Source organism: Salvelinus sp. IW2-2015, linkage group LG13, assembly GCF_002910315.2.
Source record: "Salvelinus sp. IW2-2015 linkage group LG13, ASM291031v2, whole genome shotgun sequence".
NCBI classification, from domain to species: Eukaryota; Metazoa; Chordata; class Actinopteri; order Salmoniformes; family Salmonidae; genus Salvelinus; species Salvelinus sp. IW2-2015.
In genome coordinates this window covers 9,419,641-9,440,792 of record NC_036853.1, presented here as the reverse complement: position 1 = coordinate 9,440,792, position 21,152 = coordinate 9,419,641, and the positions used below count along the sequence as shown (strand labels likewise).

General features: G+C 44.9%; 1 protein-coding gene across 1 annotated transcript in view; it reads left to right on the top strand.

Moving 5' to 3' along the window:
- LOC111972077 (NUAK family SNF1-like kinase 1) overlaps positions 1–20,811 on the top strand; it is a 34,823-nt gene extending 14,012 nt beyond the window's left edge. Inside the window, 5 exon segments of the mRNA XM_023998919.2 lie at positions 4,925–5,076; positions 7,598–7,663; positions 7,874–7,993; positions 15,346–15,478; positions 15,968–20,811. Of these exon segments, the coding sequence (XP_023854687.1) occupies positions 4,925–5,076; positions 7,598–7,663; positions 7,874–7,993; positions 15,346–15,478; positions 15,968–17,052 (1,556 nt within the window). The 3' untranslated portion in view covers positions 17,053–20,811.
- The last annotated feature ends 341 nt before the right edge of the window (positions 20,812–21,152 follow it).

The window sequence follows — 21,152 nt, the reverse complement described above, 5'->3', positions numbered from 1 at the left end:
GTTACTTTTGATTTTGACCCCCACCTCCTTTATTCAGGGACACATTATTCAATTTCTGTTAGTCACATGTCTGTGTAACTTGTTCAGCTTATGTCTCAGTTGTTGAATCTTGTTATGTTCATACAAATATTTACACATGTTAAGTTTGCTGAAAATAAACGCAGTTGACAATGAGAGGACGTTTATTAGCCACTATCAATATCGACTGTCAGTAGACCTAATAACCACACATATTCAACTGCCAATTTACTGTTAGTTCCTACAGTTGGTATTGCCTAAATTATCTTTCCATTTAATTATATTGTTTAGTTTACCTTCATTTTCTTTCTCTCTAAACGCTGTCATGGCCGTGTGGTTGTTGCTGAGGATTATTAGTAACAGTTCAGTTCAAAATTTTTTTGAAGACGTAGGTGTAAAGGACGTCACACTGCTTGCTTTGTGAGTACCTCTTCCTCCCGATTCGGCCCGTACCTGACACAAACTCGGGATCTCTGCCTTGCTAGCACACGTGACCGCCCTCCTGAAGCGTCTTACCAGTCGACGCCACCCGAAAAGCTAGCTATTCGCTGGTGCAAGTGGCGACATTTTCGGATGAGGCGTAAACTTCGCACATCTCCATGTGCTACATAGGCTAATTAAATCATTATGGAGCAGACCAAGCCGTAATAGTTTGAACCCCACGCACGGCGCAATATTTGACCATTTCATCACACAGTTTCATGCTTAGTGCAAGCAATAGTATAGCCTACTGTTGTACACTATTCTGTCTATTATAATTCTATGTACACTAATCTTCCAATATTAACATGAGTTGAAGAACTGAATGTGGCAATTTTCAGAATGATTCAAACCACCGTTTTCTTTCTGTCTAGTGTAAATGCTCTCCAAACCTGTTTTTTATTATTAATAAACACTTTCCTAACCCTAAATAATCTACAAGATCAGAGTATTTTTTATCTACCAATTGGTGCTGAAACAGAGACAAATATGGATCTATTTAGATGGATTCTTTCATTGATCCCTAATATTCTCAACGTTCTCTCCATATACAGTGGTTGGCGAAAGTATTCACCCCCTTGGCATTTTTCCTATTTTGTTGCCTTACAACCTGGAATTAAAATAGATTTTTGTGGGGTTTGTATCATTTATTTACACAACATGCTTACCACTTTTAAGATGCAAAATATGTTTTATTGTGAAACAAACAAGAAATAACACAAAAAACAGAACTTGAACTTGCAGAACTATTCACCCCCCAAAGTCAATACTTTGTAGAGCCACCTTATGCAGCAATTACAGCTGCAAGTCTCTTGGGGCATGTCTCTATAAGCTTGGCACATCTAGCCACTGGGATGTTTTGCCCATTCTTCAAGGCAAAACTGCTCCAGTTCCTTCAAGTTGGATGGGTTCTTCTGGTGTACATCAATCTTTAAGTCATACTACAGATTCTCAATTGGATTGAGCTCTGGGATTTGACTAGGCCATTCCAAGACATTTAAATGTTTCCCCTTAAACCACTTGAGTGTTGCTTTAGCAGTATGCTTAGGGTCATTGTCCTGCTGGAAGGTGAACCTCCGTCCCAGTCTCAAATCTCTTGAAGACTGAAACAGGTTTCCCTCAAGAATTTCCCTGTATTTAGTGCCATCCATCATTTCTTCAATTCTGACCAGTTTCCCAGTCCCTGCCGATGAAAAACATCCCCACAGCATTATGCTGCCAACACCATCCTTCACTGTGGGAATGGTGTTCTCGGGGGGATGAGAGGTGTCGGGTTTGCATCATAAATAGCGTTTTCCTTGATGGCCAAAAAGCTCAATTTTAGTCTCATCTGACCAGAGTACCTTCTTCAATATGTTTGGGGAGTCTCCCGCATGCCTTTTTTCTTTAAGCAATGGCTTTTTTTCTGGCCACTCTTCCATACAACCCAGCTTTGTGGAGTGTATAGCTTAAAGTGGTCCTATGGACAGATACTCTAATCTCCGCTGTGGAGCTTTGCAGCTCCTTCAGGGTTATCTTTGGTCTCTTTGTTGCCTCTCTGATTAATGCCCTCCTTGCCTGGTCTGTGAGTTTTGGTTGGTGGCCCTATCTTGGCAGGTTTGTTGTTGATTTGATTTGGTGCCATATTCTTTCCATTTTTTTACAATTGGAATTAATAGTGCTCCGTGGGATGTTCAAAGTTTCTGATATTTTTTTATAACCCAACCCTGATCTGTACTTCTCCACAACTTGTCCCTGACCTGTTTGGAGAGCTCCTTGGTCTTCATGGTGCCGCTTGCTTGGTGGTGCCCCTTGCTTAGTGGTGTTGCAGACTCTGGGGCCTTTCAGAACACTGAGATCATGTGACACTTAGATTGCACACAGGTGGACTTTATTTATCTAATTATGTGAAGGTAATTGGTTGCACCAGATCTTATTTAGGGGCTTCATAGCAAAGGGGGTGAACACATATGCACGCACCACTTTTCCATTTATTTATTTATTGAATTTTTTGAAACAAGTTCTTTTTTTCATTTCACTTCACCAATTTGGACTATTTTGTGTATGTCCATTACATGGAATCCAAATAAAAATCCATTTAAATTTCAGGTTGTAATGCAACAAAATAGGAAAAACGTCAAGGGGGATGAATACTTTTGCAAGGCACTGTATTCTAGTGAGTCTGTTGACAAAATTCAAACTAAAATGCACACCGTATTTAAAGGGAATTCTTAAGATAAATGGACTGAAAACCCTATTGAATGAAAACTCCACAAGAAAATCTGTTGGCCAGCAAGTGGGAGGGGTTTCAGCAGTTTAATGCAATTTATTCAGTGCGTGCAAGGTAGCCACACCTGCAGAGCGCATTACGCAACTGAATCAGGTAAGTCTGAATGCCAAGTACTGATAAGTGCGTAGGAAAGGTGTAAATGGCTCCTAAATGTTTATATTAAAGACCTCACTTCAGACATTAACACACTATCAGGGTGTTTTTTTTAGCTTTTATGTTCAAATATAGTAATTCTTCTTATTTTTTTTTACATAAAAGCTGCTTCTTAATAACTTCATTGTCCTCTATCTAACTCTGCTAAGACAGTGATTAGCAACCGCCTCCCCATGTTAACAGCTCAGAGGCCTAGCCTAGTGGACCCAGCGGATAGCAGAGCAGGGCATTGGGACAATGGGTGCTAATTAGTGTGATCTGAGGCCTGCTGGCCTATTGAACAAAGACCGAGTGAGTGATGGACAGAGAGGGCACCCCATTATGTAAGCCAGGTAATTACCCCAGTGAATCATGGGGGAGGGTGGCACGAGGGGCAGGGGTCAGAGGTAACGAGCGCCCACGCTGGGCTCTCAAACGGACCCCCACCACGGATCGCCGGAAGGGTCGTCCCGGGTCACGGCTCCGTCGGCCAATAAGAACCAACCCCCAGGTCGACTGGCCCGGTTCCCGTGCTGCCTGTCCTGCCCAGCGGAGCAGTCACAATCAGGGAGGGTTGCCATCAATCAACATCAACATGTTTTTACCACAGGATTATTCTCTGAAAGGGAGGGGCGAGTGGGAGGAGAGGAGAGGGGATGGGTGGGCATGTGAAGGTGCTCACTCATGGGTGCAGAGAGTTGACTAGGCCTTCACCCCTGGAGCCCCTGTAGTGTGGGAAAATACACTGACAATAAGAAGAACATGGCCGATGGTTGTGTCATCATCCCCTCTCTCTCCGCCTGACTAACAGTTCTCATCCCCCATGTGATGCACTGCTGTTGGGTCAGCAACATGCCCTGGCAGTAGGTGAAATGATACATTGGAGGCTAGATAGATAGTGGAACAGTACAGGACAGGTTGTCCTGTGTCTAGTCTGTATGGCGTTCCTATCTCTTACCCAAGTAATGCACGCGGAAATGGAACTTAATTCAATTTTTATGTACTTTTCTCTCTATGCGTACCTTGAACTTGAACTGAGGCATGAAGTAACAAATGTTTCAGCCAGCTATTCTTTTGGGGTGGAGATAACAGAAAGGAAGGTGGGGCAGAGGTGTGTCTACAGATAGGCCGTATTCTGACCTTAACTTAATTCCCTCGTAATTCCACCACCGTTATGCATGATGGAACAATGAATAAGGTCCAACGAACTGTCAGTTCCAAGTGAAATAGCATCTACTTTCTTTGTTCCGATAGAAATAACACCATTCTCCATGCACTGTAATTTACAAGTTAATAAGAGCTATTGATAAGAGCTATTGATAAGAGCTATTGATAAGAGCTAGCTAAATGATTAAGCCGTTTGGATTTGGGAATTGTAAATATAAATGACAATTGTTTTAATTATTTGACCTTATGATTGCTGGAGACAAATGTGAAACACTCATGTGGCAGCAAACTGAAACATATCAACATACTGTGCCTTGCAAAAGTATTCATCCCCCTTGACGTTTTCCCTATTTTGCTGCATTACAACCTGTAATTTAAATGAGACTGGTGAAAGTTAGTGACATGATGAGATGTTGATTTACTGTCCAGGTCAGGATGACACTATGGACCTTCTGTTAACCATGCTCTTCTCTTATTTTCCCTCGCTCTCTCCCTCTCTCCCTCTCGCTCTCTCTTCGCCTTCTCCTCTCCAAGGGGTTTGGGTGTTACTAAAACACCCCCCCCACCCTCTCCCTCCCAGTTGTGTTGTTAAGACTCAAGCCAGACACATGAGGTGGGATTGGTAATGTAATCATAGAAGCAGTGCAGAGAGAGTGTGAATACAGCCAGTTGGCTCTGAAACTGGGAGGGGTACTCTTCTCATTTATTCAACAAAATACTGTCCACTGAAACTATGAAGTTAGTTGTTTCGCTTCCTGAATGAATATGATGAAACCTCTGCTGTGAAACAAATGGTTGCTAACTGTTTGTCCATGCAAACTGTTTGTCCATCCTAACTGTGTGTCCATTCTCCTCCAGTGTTTGAGAACAAGGACAAGATCGTGATCGTGATGGAGTACGCCAGTAAGGGTGAGCTGTATGACTATATCAGTGAGCGCCGGCGCCTGAGCGAGAGAGAGACGCGACACTTCTTCAGGCAGATAGTCTCTGCCGTGCACCACTGTCACAAGGTAAAATTCTCCAGAGAAATGTGCACACGTGCACGCACAAACACACCCACACATTTCTGCTAATCAGATGCAGGGCAAAATATCGTAACCTTATGACTATAACCGTATATATTCCTCACATAGAGAAGAAGTCTGCAGTATGAGCTATGCTTTTAGTGGCCTCTTGGTGTTAAGGAGGACTGTAAGGGACTTAACACAAACCAGTGTTGTCCATCGTGCACACAGTCCCAGCTCATCTGTTGTCATGACTCCATATCCCTGGATCCCCTCATAGCTCCCCCAGGGCCCCCCCCCCCCCCCCCCCATAGCATGGATCCTAGCCCACCCCTCTCCTCTCCCTCATTAAACCATGGTCCCCCAGGGATGGGGGATGTTTGGGTGGGCTCCCCACTAGTCATCATCTCCACAGCTGGGATGGGATGATGTCATCTTCCCAGCATAAGGGGGAGCACCAGACACACAGCCAGCGCGTAGGGATGAGCCTCTAGGGGCAACCGCACTGAGGGGTGGAGTACCATGGTGTATTGTAGTGGGGTGATATAGGTGTACTGTGAGAGTGCTGATTAGACCCACCTCATCCCCTCCATTTATAAGCATGTGAACATGTGTTCCCTATCACATCCTAACCAATTGGAGGCGCACAGTACAGTGTAGGCCCGGCTGTTACAGCTGTAGTGAAGTCACCCCATCACTTCCAGATCTGAAATGGCTGTGTGTGTTTCCTGTTTCTGTGTGTATACCACATGTTAATGCATGCCTTGAAAGGGCCACTAAACAACATAGTTGCTTTTTTTGTGAGAAGATACAGTACCAGTCAAAAGATTAGAAACACCTACTCATTCAAGGGTTTTTCTTAATTTTAACTATTTTATACATTGTAGAATAATAGTGAAGACATCAGAACTATGAAATAACACATATGTAATCATGTAGTAACCAAAAAAGTGTTAAATATATCAAAATAGATTTTATATTTTATATTCTTCAATGTAGCCACTTTTTGCATTGAAGACAGCTTTGCACACTCTTGGCATTTTCTCAACCAGCTTCATGAGCAATTATTTTCCAACAGTCTTGAAGGAGTTCCCACATGTGCTGAACACTTGTTGGCTGCTTTTACTTCACTGTGCGGTCCAACTCATCCCAATCCATCTCATTTGGGTTGAGGTCGGGTGATTGTGGAGGCCATCTCATCTCCTTGGTCAAATAGCCCTTACACAGCTGTGTTTTGGGTCATTGTCCTGTTGAAAAAGTGTCCAGTGTCATCAGCAAAGCACCCCCCCCCCCCCACTATCACACCTCATCCTCCATGCTTTATGGTGGGAACCACACATGCGGAGATCATACGTTCACCTACTCTGCGTCTCACAAAGACACCACGGTTGGAACCAAAGATCTCAAATGTGGACTCAGTCCAGACCAAATCAGACCAAATTTCTTGGCCCAATCAAGTCTCTTCTTATTGGTGTCCTTTAGTGGTTTCTTTGCAGCAATTCGACCATGAAGGCCTGATTCACGCAGTCTCCTCTGAACAGTTGATGTTGAGATGTGTGTTACTTGAACTCTGTGAAGCATTTATTCGGGCTGCAATCTAAGGTGCAGTTAATTCAAATGAACTCATCCTCTTATCCTCTGCAGCAGAGGTAACTCTGGGTATTCCTTTCTTGTGGCAGTACTCATGAGAGCCAATTTCATCATAGCGCATGATGGTTTTTGCAACTGCACTTGATGAAACGTTCAAATTTCTTGACATTTTCTGACCATGATGTCTTAAAATAATGATGTACTGTCATTTCTCTTTGCTTATTTGAGCTGTTCTTGCTTGGTCTTTTACCAAATATGACTATCTTCTGTATACCACCCCTACCTTGTCACAACACAACTGATTGGCTCAAACGCATTAAGAAGGAAAGAAATTCCACAAATTCACTTTGAACCAGGCACCCCTGTTCATTGAAATGCATTCCAAGTGACTACCTCATGAAGCTGGTTGAGAGAATGCCAAGAGTGTGCAAAGCTGGAATAAAGGCAAAGGTTGGCTACTTTGAAGAATCTCAAATATAAAATATATTTTGATTTGTTTAACACTTTCATGCTTACTACATGATTCCATATGTTTTATTTCATAGTTCTGATGTCTTCACTATTATTCTACAATGTAGAAAATAGTAAAAATTGAGAAAAACCCTTGAATGAGTAGGTGTGTCCAAACTTTTGACTGGCACTAAATTATCCTGGTCCATCATTATAGGCTCTTGTTTATGTGAGGTGAGTTAGAGGGGAAATCACTACAGATGTCAACACACAGACGATAGAGAGCCAGGCAGGGCAATTAAACCTACTAGACCAATTGGCCCACTCTAACTATATCCCCTGAGAACAACACTGGAGTTTGGTCTCACCTCACCGCCAGCAAGCGAACAAACGAACAGCGAATGAACGCTCCCCTACTGTACAGACCGGCAATCGGTCTAGTGATTTTTCTTCTAGAGCCAACGGATGGACTGTTTGTCTTTTACAGAATGGGGTGGTGCACAGGGATTTGAAACTGGAAAATGTGCTACTGGATGAAAACTGTAACATTAAGGTAATAAATAGTCATTTTTATTCAACTGTACAGACTCTTGTCCATACATTGTAACCTTTGAATCTGTAATTGAATCTGTAACTTTGAGTGCTACTTAGATATGGAGGCACTACTAGACAACTTTCTTTTTTAGAATCTGTAACCTTGTCAATGCCATGTTGATGTTTTTGATGTTTTACCAAACCTCAATGTGTCCCTGTCTCCCACCAGATTGCTGACTTTGGACTGTCCAACCTCTACCACAAGGACAAACTGCTGCAGACGTTCTGTGGCAGCCCACTCTATGCATCACCGGAGATAGTCAATGGAAGACCTTACTGCGGCCCAGAGGTAGGCACTAGGCAGGCACCACAGAGGTCAGGGGCCACAGACAGACACAATGAGACTGATTTTCTTTTGTCCCTGGGAGAAGTTATTACTAATCCCCAGGACCTGGCACTGTTGGGTGGGAGTCCCAAAGCAGATATAGAGAGGGAGGGAGAGAGATAGAGAAGGCTGGTGGTAGAGGGAGGGAGTGGAGGGAAGGGAGGAGGTGTAACAGCATTGTTTCCGTCCTTCTCCTCGCCCCAACCTGGGCTTGAACCAGGGACCCTCTGCATACATCGACAACAGTCACCTTCAAAGCATCGTTACCTATCGCTCCACAGAAGCCTTGCAGAGCAAGGGAAACAACTACTTCAAGGTCTCAGAGCGAGTGATGTCACCGATTGAAACGCTCCTAGCACGCATCACTAACTAGCTAGCAATATCACACCGGTTATAGAGGCATGAGGTATCCTCTTTGATGGGATGCTCCCTACTCAGTTACTACTCCCAGCAACTCTCACATCCTTAGTGGAAGGCCACAGATGGTGGCTTGGCTCCCTTTGAAGACTATAGTGTTGTTGCTCATAGTATCCTGGCGCCGAAGATCATGGCTGACATTTAACGTTCTCCCAACCGATTGTGCTATTTTGTTATTTTTTTGTGTTTGGTGTAACTTTTTTTTAACTTATTGTGTACATAATGTTGCTGCTACCATCTCTTATGACCGAAAATAACTTTTGCACATCAGAAAAGCGATTACTCACCGCGGACTGGAAGAAACTTTTTCCTGTAACGAGTCCGAGGAGAAGTATATCCTGCTTTCACTGGAACAGGCCCAGATCCGAGCGAGTAAACTCCCACTGCCATCCGTTCTTCTTGCTAACATGCAAACATTGGAAAATAAAATTCATGACCTACGATTAAGATTATCCTACCAACGGGACATTAAAAACTGTAACATCTTATGTTTCACCCAGACGTGGCTGAACGAAGATATGGACAATATAGAGCTCGCGGGATTTTCCATGCACTGGCAGAACAGAGACGCTACCTCTGGTAAGACGAGGGGTGAGGGTGTGTGTCTATTTGTCAATAACAGCTGGTGCGCGATGTCTAATATTAAAGAAGTCTCGAGATATTGCTCGCCTGAGGTAGAGTACCTTATGATGAGCTGTAGACCACACTATCAACAAAGAGAGTCCTCATCTGTATTATTCGTAGCCGTCTATTTACCACCACAGAACGAAGCTGGCACTAAGACCGCTCTCAACCAACTCTATAAAGCCATAAGCAAACAAGAAAATGCTCGCCCAGAAGTGGTGCTCCTGGTGGCCGGGGACTTTAATGCAAATTTTCCCAGCATGTCACATGTGCAACCAGAGGTGGAAAAAATCCTAGACCACCTTTACTCCACACACAGAGATGCATACAAAGCTCTCCCCCGCACTCCATTTGGCAAATCTGACCATAATTCTATGCTCCTGATTCCTGCTTACAAGCAAAAACTAAAGCAGGGAGTACTAGTGACTCGCTCAATACGGAAGTGGCCAGATGACGGGGATGCTACACTACAGGACTGTTTTGCTAGCACAGACTGGAATATGTTCCGGGATTCATCCAGTGGCATTGAGGAGTACACCACCTCAGTCATTGGCTTCATCAATAAGCGCATCGATGACGTTGTCCCCACAGTGACTGTACGTACATATCACAACCAGAAGCCATGGATTACAGGCAACATCTGCATCGAGCTAAATGCTTGAGCTGCCCCTTTCAAGGAGCGGGAGACTAATCCAAACGCTTATAAGAAATCCCGCTATGCCCTCAGACGAACCATCTAACAAGCAAAACGTCAATACAGGATTAAGATTGAATCCTACTACACCGGCTCTGAAGCTCGTCAGATGTGGCAGGGCTTGAAAACTGTTACGGAAAGGGAAATCCAGACGCGAGCTTCCCAGTGACGCGAGCCTACCAGACGAGCTAAATGCCTTTTATGCTCACTTCGAGGCAATTAACACTGAAGCATGCACAAGTGCACCAGCTGTTCTGGATGACTGTGTGATAACGCTCTCGGTAGCCGATGTGAGCAAAACCTTTAAACAGGTCAACATTCACAAAGCCGCTGGGCCAGGACGTGTACTCAAAGCATGCACGGACCAACTGTCAAGTGTCTTCACTGACATTTTCAACCTCTCCCTAACCGAGTCTGCAATACCTACATGTTTCAAGCAGACCACCATAGTCCCTGTGCCCAAGGAAGTGAAGTTAACCTGCCTAAATGATTACTGCCCTGTGGCACTCACGTCGGTAGCCATGAAGTGCTTTGAAAGGCTGGTCATGGCTCACATCAACAGCATCCCAACCGGACACCCTAGACCCACTCCAATTTGCATACCGCCCCAACAGATCCACAGATGACGCAATCTCAATTGCACTCCACACTGCCCTTTCTCACCTGGACAAAAGGAACACCTATGACTACAGCTCAGCGTTCAACACCATAGTGCCCACGAAGCTCATCACTAAGCTAAGGACTCTGGGACTAAACACCTCCCTCTGCAACTGGATCCTGGACTTCCTGAAGGGCCGCCCCCAGGTGGTAAGAGTAGGCAACAACACATCTGCCACACTGATCCTTAACACTGGGACCCTCAAGGGGTGTGTACTTAGTACCCTCCTGTATTCCCTGTTCACCCACAGCTGCGTAGCCAAACACGACTCCAACACCATCATTAAGTTTGCTGACAACACAACAGTGGTAGGCCTGATCACCAACAATGATGAGACAGCCTATAGGGAGGAGGTCAGAGATCTGTCAGTGCGGTGTCAGGACAACAACATCTCCCTCAATGTGAGCAAGCAAAGGAGCTGATCGTGGACTACAGGAAAAGGCTGGCCGAACAGGCCCCCATTAACATCGACAGGGCTGTAGTGGAGCGGGTTGAGAGTTTCAAGTTCCTTGGTGTCCATATCACCAACAAACTATCATGGTCCAAACATACCAAGACAGTCGTGAAGAGGGCATGGGTCCCCAGATCCTCAAAAGGTTTTACAGCTGCACCATCGAGAGCATCCTGACCGGTTGCATCACCGCCTGGTATGGCAACTGCTCGGCATCTGACCGTATGGCGCTACAGAGGGTGGTGAGAACGGCCCAGTACATCACTGGAGCCAAGCTTCCTGCCATCCAAGCGGTACCGGAGCACCAAGTCTAGGACCAAAAGGCTCCTCAACAGCTTCTACCCCCAAGCCATAAGACTGCTGAACAGTTTATAAAATCACCACAGGACAATTTACATTGACCCTCCCATCCCTTTTGTACACTGCTGCTACTTGCTGTTTGTTTGTTATCTATGCATAGTCACTTCGCCCCCACCTACATGTACAGATAACCTCAACTAGCCTGTACCCCCGCACACTGACTCGGTACTGGTGCCCCCTGTATATAGCCTCGTTATTGTTATTTTTATTGTGTTACTTTTTGTTATTACTTTTTATTTTAGTCTACTTGGTAAACTAGTCTACTGTTGGTTAAGGGCTTGTAAGTAAGCATTTCAAGGTAAAGTCTACACTTGTTGTATTCGGTGCATGTGACAAATGAAGTTTGATTTGATTTGAATAGAATATGAATGAGTTACACAGACAGGCTCAGCAACTTCACTTCCAAGGATGGGTGGGATTGAGAAGTTGTTTGGTTAAGAAAAAGGGAGAGAATGTGACAAACAGCCCCAAAACTATTTATTGACTAATTTGAAAGTAATTCTTTATTGCGTTTTCCAAATTGCAAGAAAAGTTGTGCATTATAAAGCAAAGTAAAAGTCGTATTTTTAGACTGAAAAGTCCAACGATTCAATTTAGTATAATTCACTGTCATTTTCTTCAGTGTGCTAAAAAAAACAACTCAGATTGTAATGAAAATTACAGAATCCAGTTGGGGAAAAGCCGCAAATTACAGCTAAAACTGGAAACAAAAATAGAACACAACAATGGCACTCACCCCGTCTCGCCCTCCCTGCAGCCCTGCCAGTTGACCAATCACAGAGGAGCGCTCTCAGTCATTGAACCAATGACAGAGCGGCTCCAGTGTGAGACATTCCAAGCATGGGCCCAGAAGGAAGTCCAGTCTGCCCAATCGCAGACCCCAGTCTCATAGCTCAGTCCCAGACATAGGCTGGCTATATCCCCCTGACCATCAACAAGCAGCCCCATTCCTCCAGGAGTCTTGTCCTCCTCTTCCAAAGCCTGACGTCTGGCTAATCAGTGACCGGCATTGTGTCTCCTGAGATCTGTCAGGGCCTCACGGCTCTGCCACCTCTGCTGGACTCATTACACCACTCTCCACCCCTCTGTCCCCCCTCCTGCCCCCTCCATGCCCCAGACAATGGTCTTGCATAACCCGTTTACTGAGACAGTCACATTGCAATAGATTAGTGGTCACAAAGTGCAGGTTGACACATAGAGAAAGACAGAGGGAGAAATAGAGTTCTATGTTCATGGAAACAAACTGGCACACTCCGAACTCTGGTTCAATGGCTGAAAGGATGGAAGTGGAAAGCAAGGCTTAGAGCACAGCCCATTATCAGCCTGAAAACGTCATCCTGGCACGTTTTTGCAGAAAGGTAAAATGTCACAGCAGCTGACGTTTTTCTCAATACATTGCAGCCAAGGGGAAAATATGAGCGTCACAGGGTTGATGTTTTTCTCGTTACATAGCCATCAAAGGGAAAAGATGGGCTTTAACCAATTTAATCTTATGTCAATAAATTGCAGTCAATGAGTGTCACAGTGTTGAGACCTAAGTGAATAAATTGCGGTCAATGGGGGAAGACCTTCATCACAATATAGAGGTATAGAGAAAGCCATCACAGACATGACACCTCCCTCTCTCTCCCTTCCTCTCTCTCCCTCTCTCTTCTCTCTTTCTCCCTTCTTCACCTTCTCTTTCTCTCCCCCTTCTCCCCCCTCCATTCTATGTCCCTACTCCCCCCTCTATACTATTTACATTACTCCTCTCTCTACCTCCCTTTTCTCCTACCTCCATCTCTCTCAACTTTCACACCCCCACAGGCAGGATATTGAAGCATTGATATGCATCAAGGGTATTGGCACATACTAAGTCAATATATTGCAGTCAAGGCAAAAACATTGGTGATAAAGCTACAATGGGTAAATTGGTGAAAGACGGACGGACGGACGGACAGACAGACAGACAGACAGACAGACACAGACATGTCCACATCCCAGCTCAACCCTAGCCATAACCCTAACCCTATTCCTAGCCCTCCACATCTTGTCTCTTGAAGTTAGGGTTGAGCTGGGAGTTGATATGAAGCTAGGGTTAGGGCCTCAACCCTAGACATAATCCTAACCTAAATCCAATTAACAATGATTTAATTTGCCCCTCCCTCCACTACATTGCAGAATGGTAGGCCTTGAAGCCTGACCTAAAGTTAGTGTGCTTTTCAGTGACATCAACAGAACAAACAAAATGTATGTATGGAATCATTCAACATACGCTTTAGATGAACGCAAACCTACATCTGACCATGAGAAATGAACTCTTCACAGTGAAAACTTGGTCCCACAGAGAACAAGGCCTTTCTTCCATAGAAAAGCATTACCTACAGCCCTCTATTAACCATGACGCCCCTGTTGACTGTGATTGATCTAGCTATCCATCCTTGCACACAACCAATAGTGACCTTGTAGGGATGCCCTGGGTTAAGGTTCAGCTTCCTGTGGCAACAGGAAGTGTCTTAATTAAAGGGATACTTTGGGATTTTGGCAGAGACATAAAATTGTATCCACGAGTTCATCTGACTCTGGGGAAGTAGATAAGGAGCCTCATTGCCAAAATCCTGAAGTAACCCTTTAATCCTCAACATGGTCCTTCATTCTCTCGCTGCAGTTACACAAATACATTGTCTTCCATCCTCTCTATAGAATGGTCAATTGTTAACATAAAGACTTGAAACTCAAGGCATCGTTAAAGAGTCTCTCCATACATTGAATTTCAGCTTCCTGCTATTACAGGAAGTGACTTAATTGGGGGTCATTGGGGCCGTTTCGAAGGTTTAAAAAGGTTTAATCTTCCCAAAGGTTACATATTTGTGACTGGGGAACTGCATGACCCGGCATATAAAATTTGAAGTCTATTGACCCGAGAGCATTTTTTTACCTCCGTTGGACACAATCGTTTTGCAGTTCTAGAAACGATAAGAGCCTTGTTATTAATTCTTAATTGAATTTTGAAGAGGATATTGGTCAATTTTTAAAAACTTTTATTAACTGCCTGTCTGCTTGCCTTTCTGTCTCTGTCTGCCTGTGTCTGTCAGCCTGTCTGTATGTCAACTTGCCTGTCGGCCTTCCTGCCTGCCTGCCTGCCTGTTTGTCTGTTTGTCTGTCTGCCTGTCTGTCTCTCAGCCTGTTTGAGCGAATGGAGGGGGAGGTGGGAGAGAGAAGAGGGGAGTGAGGGAGGGGGAGAGAGGGGAGCGAGAGAGTCAACAGACAGATAGAGGTGGGGGAGAGAGAATAGGGGGTGAGGGAGGGGGAGAAAGGGGAAAGAGTGGAGAGAGAGAGTCAACAGACAGACAGAGAGGAGGGAGAGAGAAGAGGGAAAGGGAGAGAGAGAGAGAGAGAGATGAGAGGAAAGGGAGGCAGGGAAAGGAGTATGAATGGGGGGAGGAGGGAGAGAGAAGGGGAGAGTGAGGGAAGGGGAGAGAAAGAGGGAGAGGGTGAAGGAGGGAGAGAGAGGACGGGGAGGGAGGGAAAGTAGGTGGGAGAGGGAATGGAGGGGGAGGAGGGAGAGAGAGGGAGGGAGAGAGAGACTCATATTTTCAAATTGACTGCAATGTGTTGAGAAAAATATCAGATTACTGTAACCTTTTGCCTTTTTGCAAAAATGTGCCAAAATGAAGATTTCCTATGATATTATGTTGTAGAGCAATATGGTACACTCTTAGAAAAAAAAGGTGCTATCTAAAACCTTAAAGATTTCTTCGGCTTTCCACATAGGAGAACCCTTTGAAGAACCCTTTTTGGTTGCAGGAAAAGCCCCTTTGTGTTCCATGTAGAACCCTTTCTAGAGTGTATAGCTGTGCAGTGCTTACACTGTTTCAGCTGTCGCTACAACATATGTCGTTTCAGTTCAGATACAGTGCGCTCCTTGTTAATGTTTTAATGATCTGTTGCTAACGCAGTAATGGCATTGAGCCTCATTTACCAGTTACTGGGAATTGGAAAAGGGAAATGAGAGATTCCTATTTTTTTCAACTGCGTCTCCAGTGACGGATTTTACTGCCTGACCTCTCACATTCAGTCTATCTGATCGTGATCGTGATCTGTGTAGTGACCCGTGTGTGTTGTTGTTGTAGGTGGACAGCTGGGCTCTGGGGGTGCTTCTCTACACCCTGGTCTATGGGACCATGCCGTTCGATGGAGGAGACCACAAGAACCTCATCCGCCAGATCAGCAATGGAGAGTACAGAGAGCCCACCCAGTCCTCAGGTACAGAACAAAACCCTCTACCTATAGTCTGAGACAGGGCCCAATTACATTCCTCTGTGGGCCGATGTTTCCTTGATCGGATGGTCGGGGGGGCACAACATTGTTATAAATCATTTGTACACTGCAAATTGAGTGCAAGAATCCCAAACAGAATAATTTCAAACCTTGATTACATTGGGATCACAAAAGCCTCTCTATTTATGCGTGGGAATACTTGGGAACAGAATTCCTAAATTAAAATCCCTTTGAGCTGATTTTCTGGTGATTTTACATCAGGAAATCGTCTTTTATGTCCAACAACTATTATTTTTTTCCGAAGAATTGGGAACCCCTGGTCTAAGATCTAGTTTCCCTCTACACACTAAGTATAATGATTATTAGATAATAAATGCTCTGCAGCAAAAAACAACAGTGAAGTGTAACCCAGCTCCTCTGTTGTGCTCAAATCCAGAATGTTAAGCTATGCTCCCCTCCTGTTGCCCCTCCCAGATGCCCGTGGTCTGATCCGCTGGATGTTGATGGTGAACCCAGAGCGGCGGGCCACGGTGGAAGACATCGCCAACCATTGGTGGGTCAACTGGGGCTGGAAGAGCAGCGTGTGCGACTGCGAGACCCAGCGGGACAACGGCACCTCCTCTCCCATGCTTGCCCGCTTCATCGACTGGCAGAACCGCACAGAGCCCCGGCCGGGCAAACCCACCGCCCTGCTGCCCCTGGTCCTCCGCCAACGCCCCAAGAAGTCCAAGAAAGAGAACGAGGTGGGAGATGGGCCCCATGGTGGAGGGGAGGGGGAGAAGCCCGGGCTGAAGAGGCCCAAGGGGATCCTGAAGACCCGGATGATGGAGAAGCAGCATTCGCCCAGCCTGGAGGAGGTGGAGCTGGGGAGTGGTGGAGCGATGATGGGCCTCAGGCCAGCCGAGGGAGAACCAGGCTGCTCTAGCCCCGACAGAGAGGAGGAAGAGGAGGAGCCCGCCCTGGCAGGGGGCTCGCCGGCCAAGATGGTGCCCACCCTTCCCAGGAAGGGCATCCTGAAGAACAACCAACAACGGGAATCAGGGTACTACTCCTCCCCGGAGCGCAGTGAGTCCTCCGAGCTGCTAGTGGGTGCCACCATGTCCCTGGTTGCTGCCTGCAGCTCCCCGCCCAGGAGAGTGGTGGGGAGGAAGGGCATCTTGAAGCGCAATGGGAAGTATTCCACCTACAGCGGCCCTCCCTCGGCTGGTGCTCTCGGGGAACCCTCCCAGGGTGACTCTGGCCTGTCCCGCAGCCAGAGCCGTCCATCCAGCATGGTGTTGGAGGATGGCGTCGTGTCCCCCAGACTGTCCCCCGACTGGCCCCCCACAGCCCCACACCGCCCCAACATCAGGGCGTGTGTGTCAGCCGAAAACCTGCTGCAGCTGGCCAGCTTCAAGGGCTTCCAGGCAGCCCCTCTGCTCCACGGGTCAAAGTTCAGCCGGACCCCCAGGGCGCGGGGGTCCCCGGGGGACAACGGCAGCTTCTCCCTGCTGGGGGATCTGGACGACATGACTCAGGTGTACCAGCAAGCCCTGGACATCAGCAGCAACCTCACCTAGCCGAGGAGGGGATAGAGGAGGCAGCCAGGTGGCCAGGCTGAGGCTGTAACATCTGTCTCTGTTGGTGTGTGTGTGTATGTGTATGTACATGTATGTGTATGTAATTGACGACCAGTGACCCGTATGTTGCTGGGATAGCCTACCTAAACCTTTTGGGAGGTTATAGTTTTCTCACCGGGGTTCAAATCCTTGTTGGAAACTATATTATACACACACTCATACATACAATACATGACTATTATGCACTTCTCAGGCCAAAGGACATTCAGTTAGCAGGGTTTTCAAACGATGTGAGTGGAGTGAAAAAACAACTGGCATGAGAGAATTCCGCCCAGCCTTCCTCCTCCATCAGCCCGTAGACTTTGCTATGTTCAAATGTTTACATGTTCAGCAAAAGGCAAGTTAGAATCACATACGCAGCAACCAGAAACTGGTTGGCTCTCGAAGCGAACCATGAATTGAGTTTGAGTTTACAAAAGCACCTTAACTCACACAGAGCACATGTTTTTGTGATCTTTTACTTCCTGTAAAAAACAAACCAGGGTCTTGCTCCATAATAACTGACGATGTTAATTATTTATTCATATTTGCGTAGATTTAGTTTGAATACAAAACTGGTGGGTTCTGGCAGTACTGGAATAGTCCAAAGCTCAATGTCTCCAACCCTTTGTGTGGATTGTGGAACTGACATATATAATTATTATGTTACCCAAGAAAGTGAAACATGTATACATGATATATTAATATGTAAAACATGTGGCTATGTATATCACCATAAAAGCGTATGTCCTATATATGAGCATATGATATTAGGGAATATGTAGGAAGTGCCTTTTAGGATCCAAATTCAATTATGTAAGTCATTTCCTGAAAGTGGAGCGAGATGGATGCCAGGCCAACCTGTCACCATTTGTGCTGTTTTGATTCTTATACATGTGAATGTGGTGAGAGAGAGAGAGACCCAGGACCTTAACGGAACACACTGTGGCCTATTGCATTACATAGTCACAGGTCAGGGGTCACACAACGGCCTATAGCCTTACACAGCCACAGGTCAGGGGTGACACAATGGCCTATAGCCTTACACAGTCACAGGTCAGGGGTCACATAGACATTAAACAGTAGTTGAGATGAAACCGTCCCGTCTCCATCCCAAAATACACACTGTCAGGAACAAGAACCAAGCCCAGAGAGATGACAGAGTCTTAAACAATTAGGCTTTTCGTGCAGTGCTTTCTTGCTTGATGTGTCAGCAGTTTGATGATTTGGTTAAACACCAGGCCTGGTCAGGTCAGCTCGAGGGGTCTGGAGCTGCTCACCTTAGAAGGTAGATGGCCCAGACACCCTCTCATAGCCCTGAAATGTTCCTGGCAAATAAACAGCCATGTCTGTGGTTGTTTTGTCTGTCTGCCTGTAGTACAGTGTTGGAGTTGCCTCTGCTGAGGCCTTCTCACTCAATTGGCATAACTTGGCTACAGAGTCATACCAGCTGGAAATGGCAGAGAAACCCTACAAGTCGTGTACACAATGCTCAGGTTGTTATCTGTGGATATTGTTATAGCCTAGTTTAATTTGTTTAAACCATCCCCCTCCAACTCCACAAAGGGCTTAGTAGAAGGATTTGTTTCAGTGCTCTGATGACACTGCACATTCCACAGACAATGGCTGGAGACGTGTTGGTGCGGGACATGTTATCCGCAATGGGCAGGTGGGTTCTGTGGTCTGTGCTGTCAGGTTTCCAGCTGTGTGTACAGGGCCATTTTGTCAAATAAGCACCATTAGCCAGCTATTGTTTTTATTAGAGGGAGGTATAGTGTAGTAGAGAGAAACAGAATAATGGTAGAGAGAGGTAGAGAGTAGTAGAGATTTTAGAGGGAAACAAGTGTTTGAGTGAAAGAGAATGTTCTTAGTGAAGGTGAGATTTGAGAAGCCTTTCCTGTCGGAAAGTGTGAAAGAGTTGAGTTGCTGAGTTGAAGGAAACAGAGATGTAGACGAGAGAAAGTAACAGAGAAAGTGAGTTCTGAGTAGAAAGGAAGGAAATGGAATGTATTTTATTGCATTTTTTACCAAATATGAGAAGAAGCTTCATTGATGCAGGGGATGAAATGGATTGGGTACTGTATGTGCCCCTGGAACCTTTATGATAGCTGGGAAACCCCATCTGAAAATGAATTCGTTTTTGCAACAATAATAGCCTGACAGGCTTTTATTCTGTTGTTAGTTTTTTGTTAAGAGATTGTTTTAGGCCAAATGCTAGAGGCTGGCAAAGCAACTTGTGTCATGGGCTGAGTGTGTTCTATGGAGTGTGTTTAAAATGGCCTTAGTGTGCAACACATTTAAACTGGGATGGAGAGGGAGATCTGTGACTGATACATTGATTATACTGTATCATCAGAATATGTGTATGGAAAACCATAGCAACCCCCAAGCAACAGAATTAACATGTTGAATGATTTCAAAGGTCCGCTAGTGCAAAGTTCTGGTTATTGATTGAAACGACAGACCCGTTCTCTATTATATTGCATTTTATTGCCCTTTGTATTGCCTTTTATTGTCAACTGGATTTACAGTGATGAAATTATACTATGTTAGTATTTTGTTTTATTACGCTTCTGTTTTTGATTCTCCAAAATATAGAAACTTTATATTGCTTTATGTTATGGCAGAAAGTATTTCTTCCCTGAGTTTGGCCGTAAGAGATCAGGGGACTGATCTGATGTCAGTGAGATCTCAGTGTTTCCCCTGTTTTTGGTACACCTGAGGGGTCAGAGCAGCTGACCCGAGTTCAGTCATGTTGCAGAGTGTTTACCTGTGAACTTACATCAGATCGAGAGTCAACTTACTAATACAGCCTGGTGACCCAACCACAGAGAACAGGGCATTTAAACCTACCCCCTTCCAAAGAAAGAGGTACCCATTGACACCACCCAATGGGGAAATGCATGGGTTATTATGATGATAGTAATCTTTCTAAAATGCTAACACATATTAAGCAACACAGAGATAAACACATACATGTATGTGCCATCACATTGACAACCCCTTGTTTGATCCCAAAGAAGTAGTCAGAGCCCATCTGTACCAAAGCAAGGAGATCCGAAACGAAGGAATGACATCAGGAGAAAACAATGGAAAAAATCTGATTAAAGTCTCTATCTGCCAAACTGGAAATAACTGGTGCATATACATTAGTTAGTAGCAGAAAGTCTAATCATAGGAAAACTTGACTGGATATTGTTATTAAGACAGTAATAATAGTATTATTATGTTATTTAAGTATTATTTTTGTTGGCTATTGCCACGGTTATGATTTTGTTTTGGTATCAGTTGATGAACCTGGACTGCTAAAGTGGTTTAAGTTGAGTGGCGTTGCTATCTTTTATGATCATGTTTAATTTTATGATAATGAGAATTATTATCAAGGTGTTTTTTATACTTGTATTTATTGGTGATTAAGCCATTTTCATTTGACGTATAAAGCTACTCTGTCCATGATTTGGCCTGCTTGGGAGTGTGTTGACTGCATAAATGGAGAGATATCATTGTCTGGGGTATAGCATCGAGGGAGTGAAGATGACATTTCATTGTGAAAGCGTTGGTCAAGTATACGTTTTGGAGTTACAACCAATCAGATTTCATCATATATGACTAAGTCTTAAGAAATGTTCTTGGAAGGAACCAAACTTCATCGATCCCTCTACTTCAAACCATGCTTCTGTAGTACTGGACCAAGTCAAATAAATGGATCACGTTAAAGAAGTTGTTTCCTGTCTGACTTTGTGTATTCAGTGTTGTTCAGTTTCTCTCTTTCTTGCTTTTATTGGCATTTAACTCCTACTGTAATCTACTTTTGAGAATTGGAAAAATATCTCAGAGAAACTTCAGGGACAAGAAAGTGAGTAAGCGTGTCTGTCTGTCTTGGGGAGAAAGAATAGTCTGTTTTTGAGAGCAGAACAGAGACAAGCGGTTGGTAGTCAAGAGAGAACATTGCTGCTGTTAGGCTAATTTGATCCACATTTACTTTTAGGGGGAGTGGGTGGCTGGCTGGCTGGCTGATCTGGCCGTAGGTAAGGAGTCTTTGGGGCTTCGGTGTTGATATG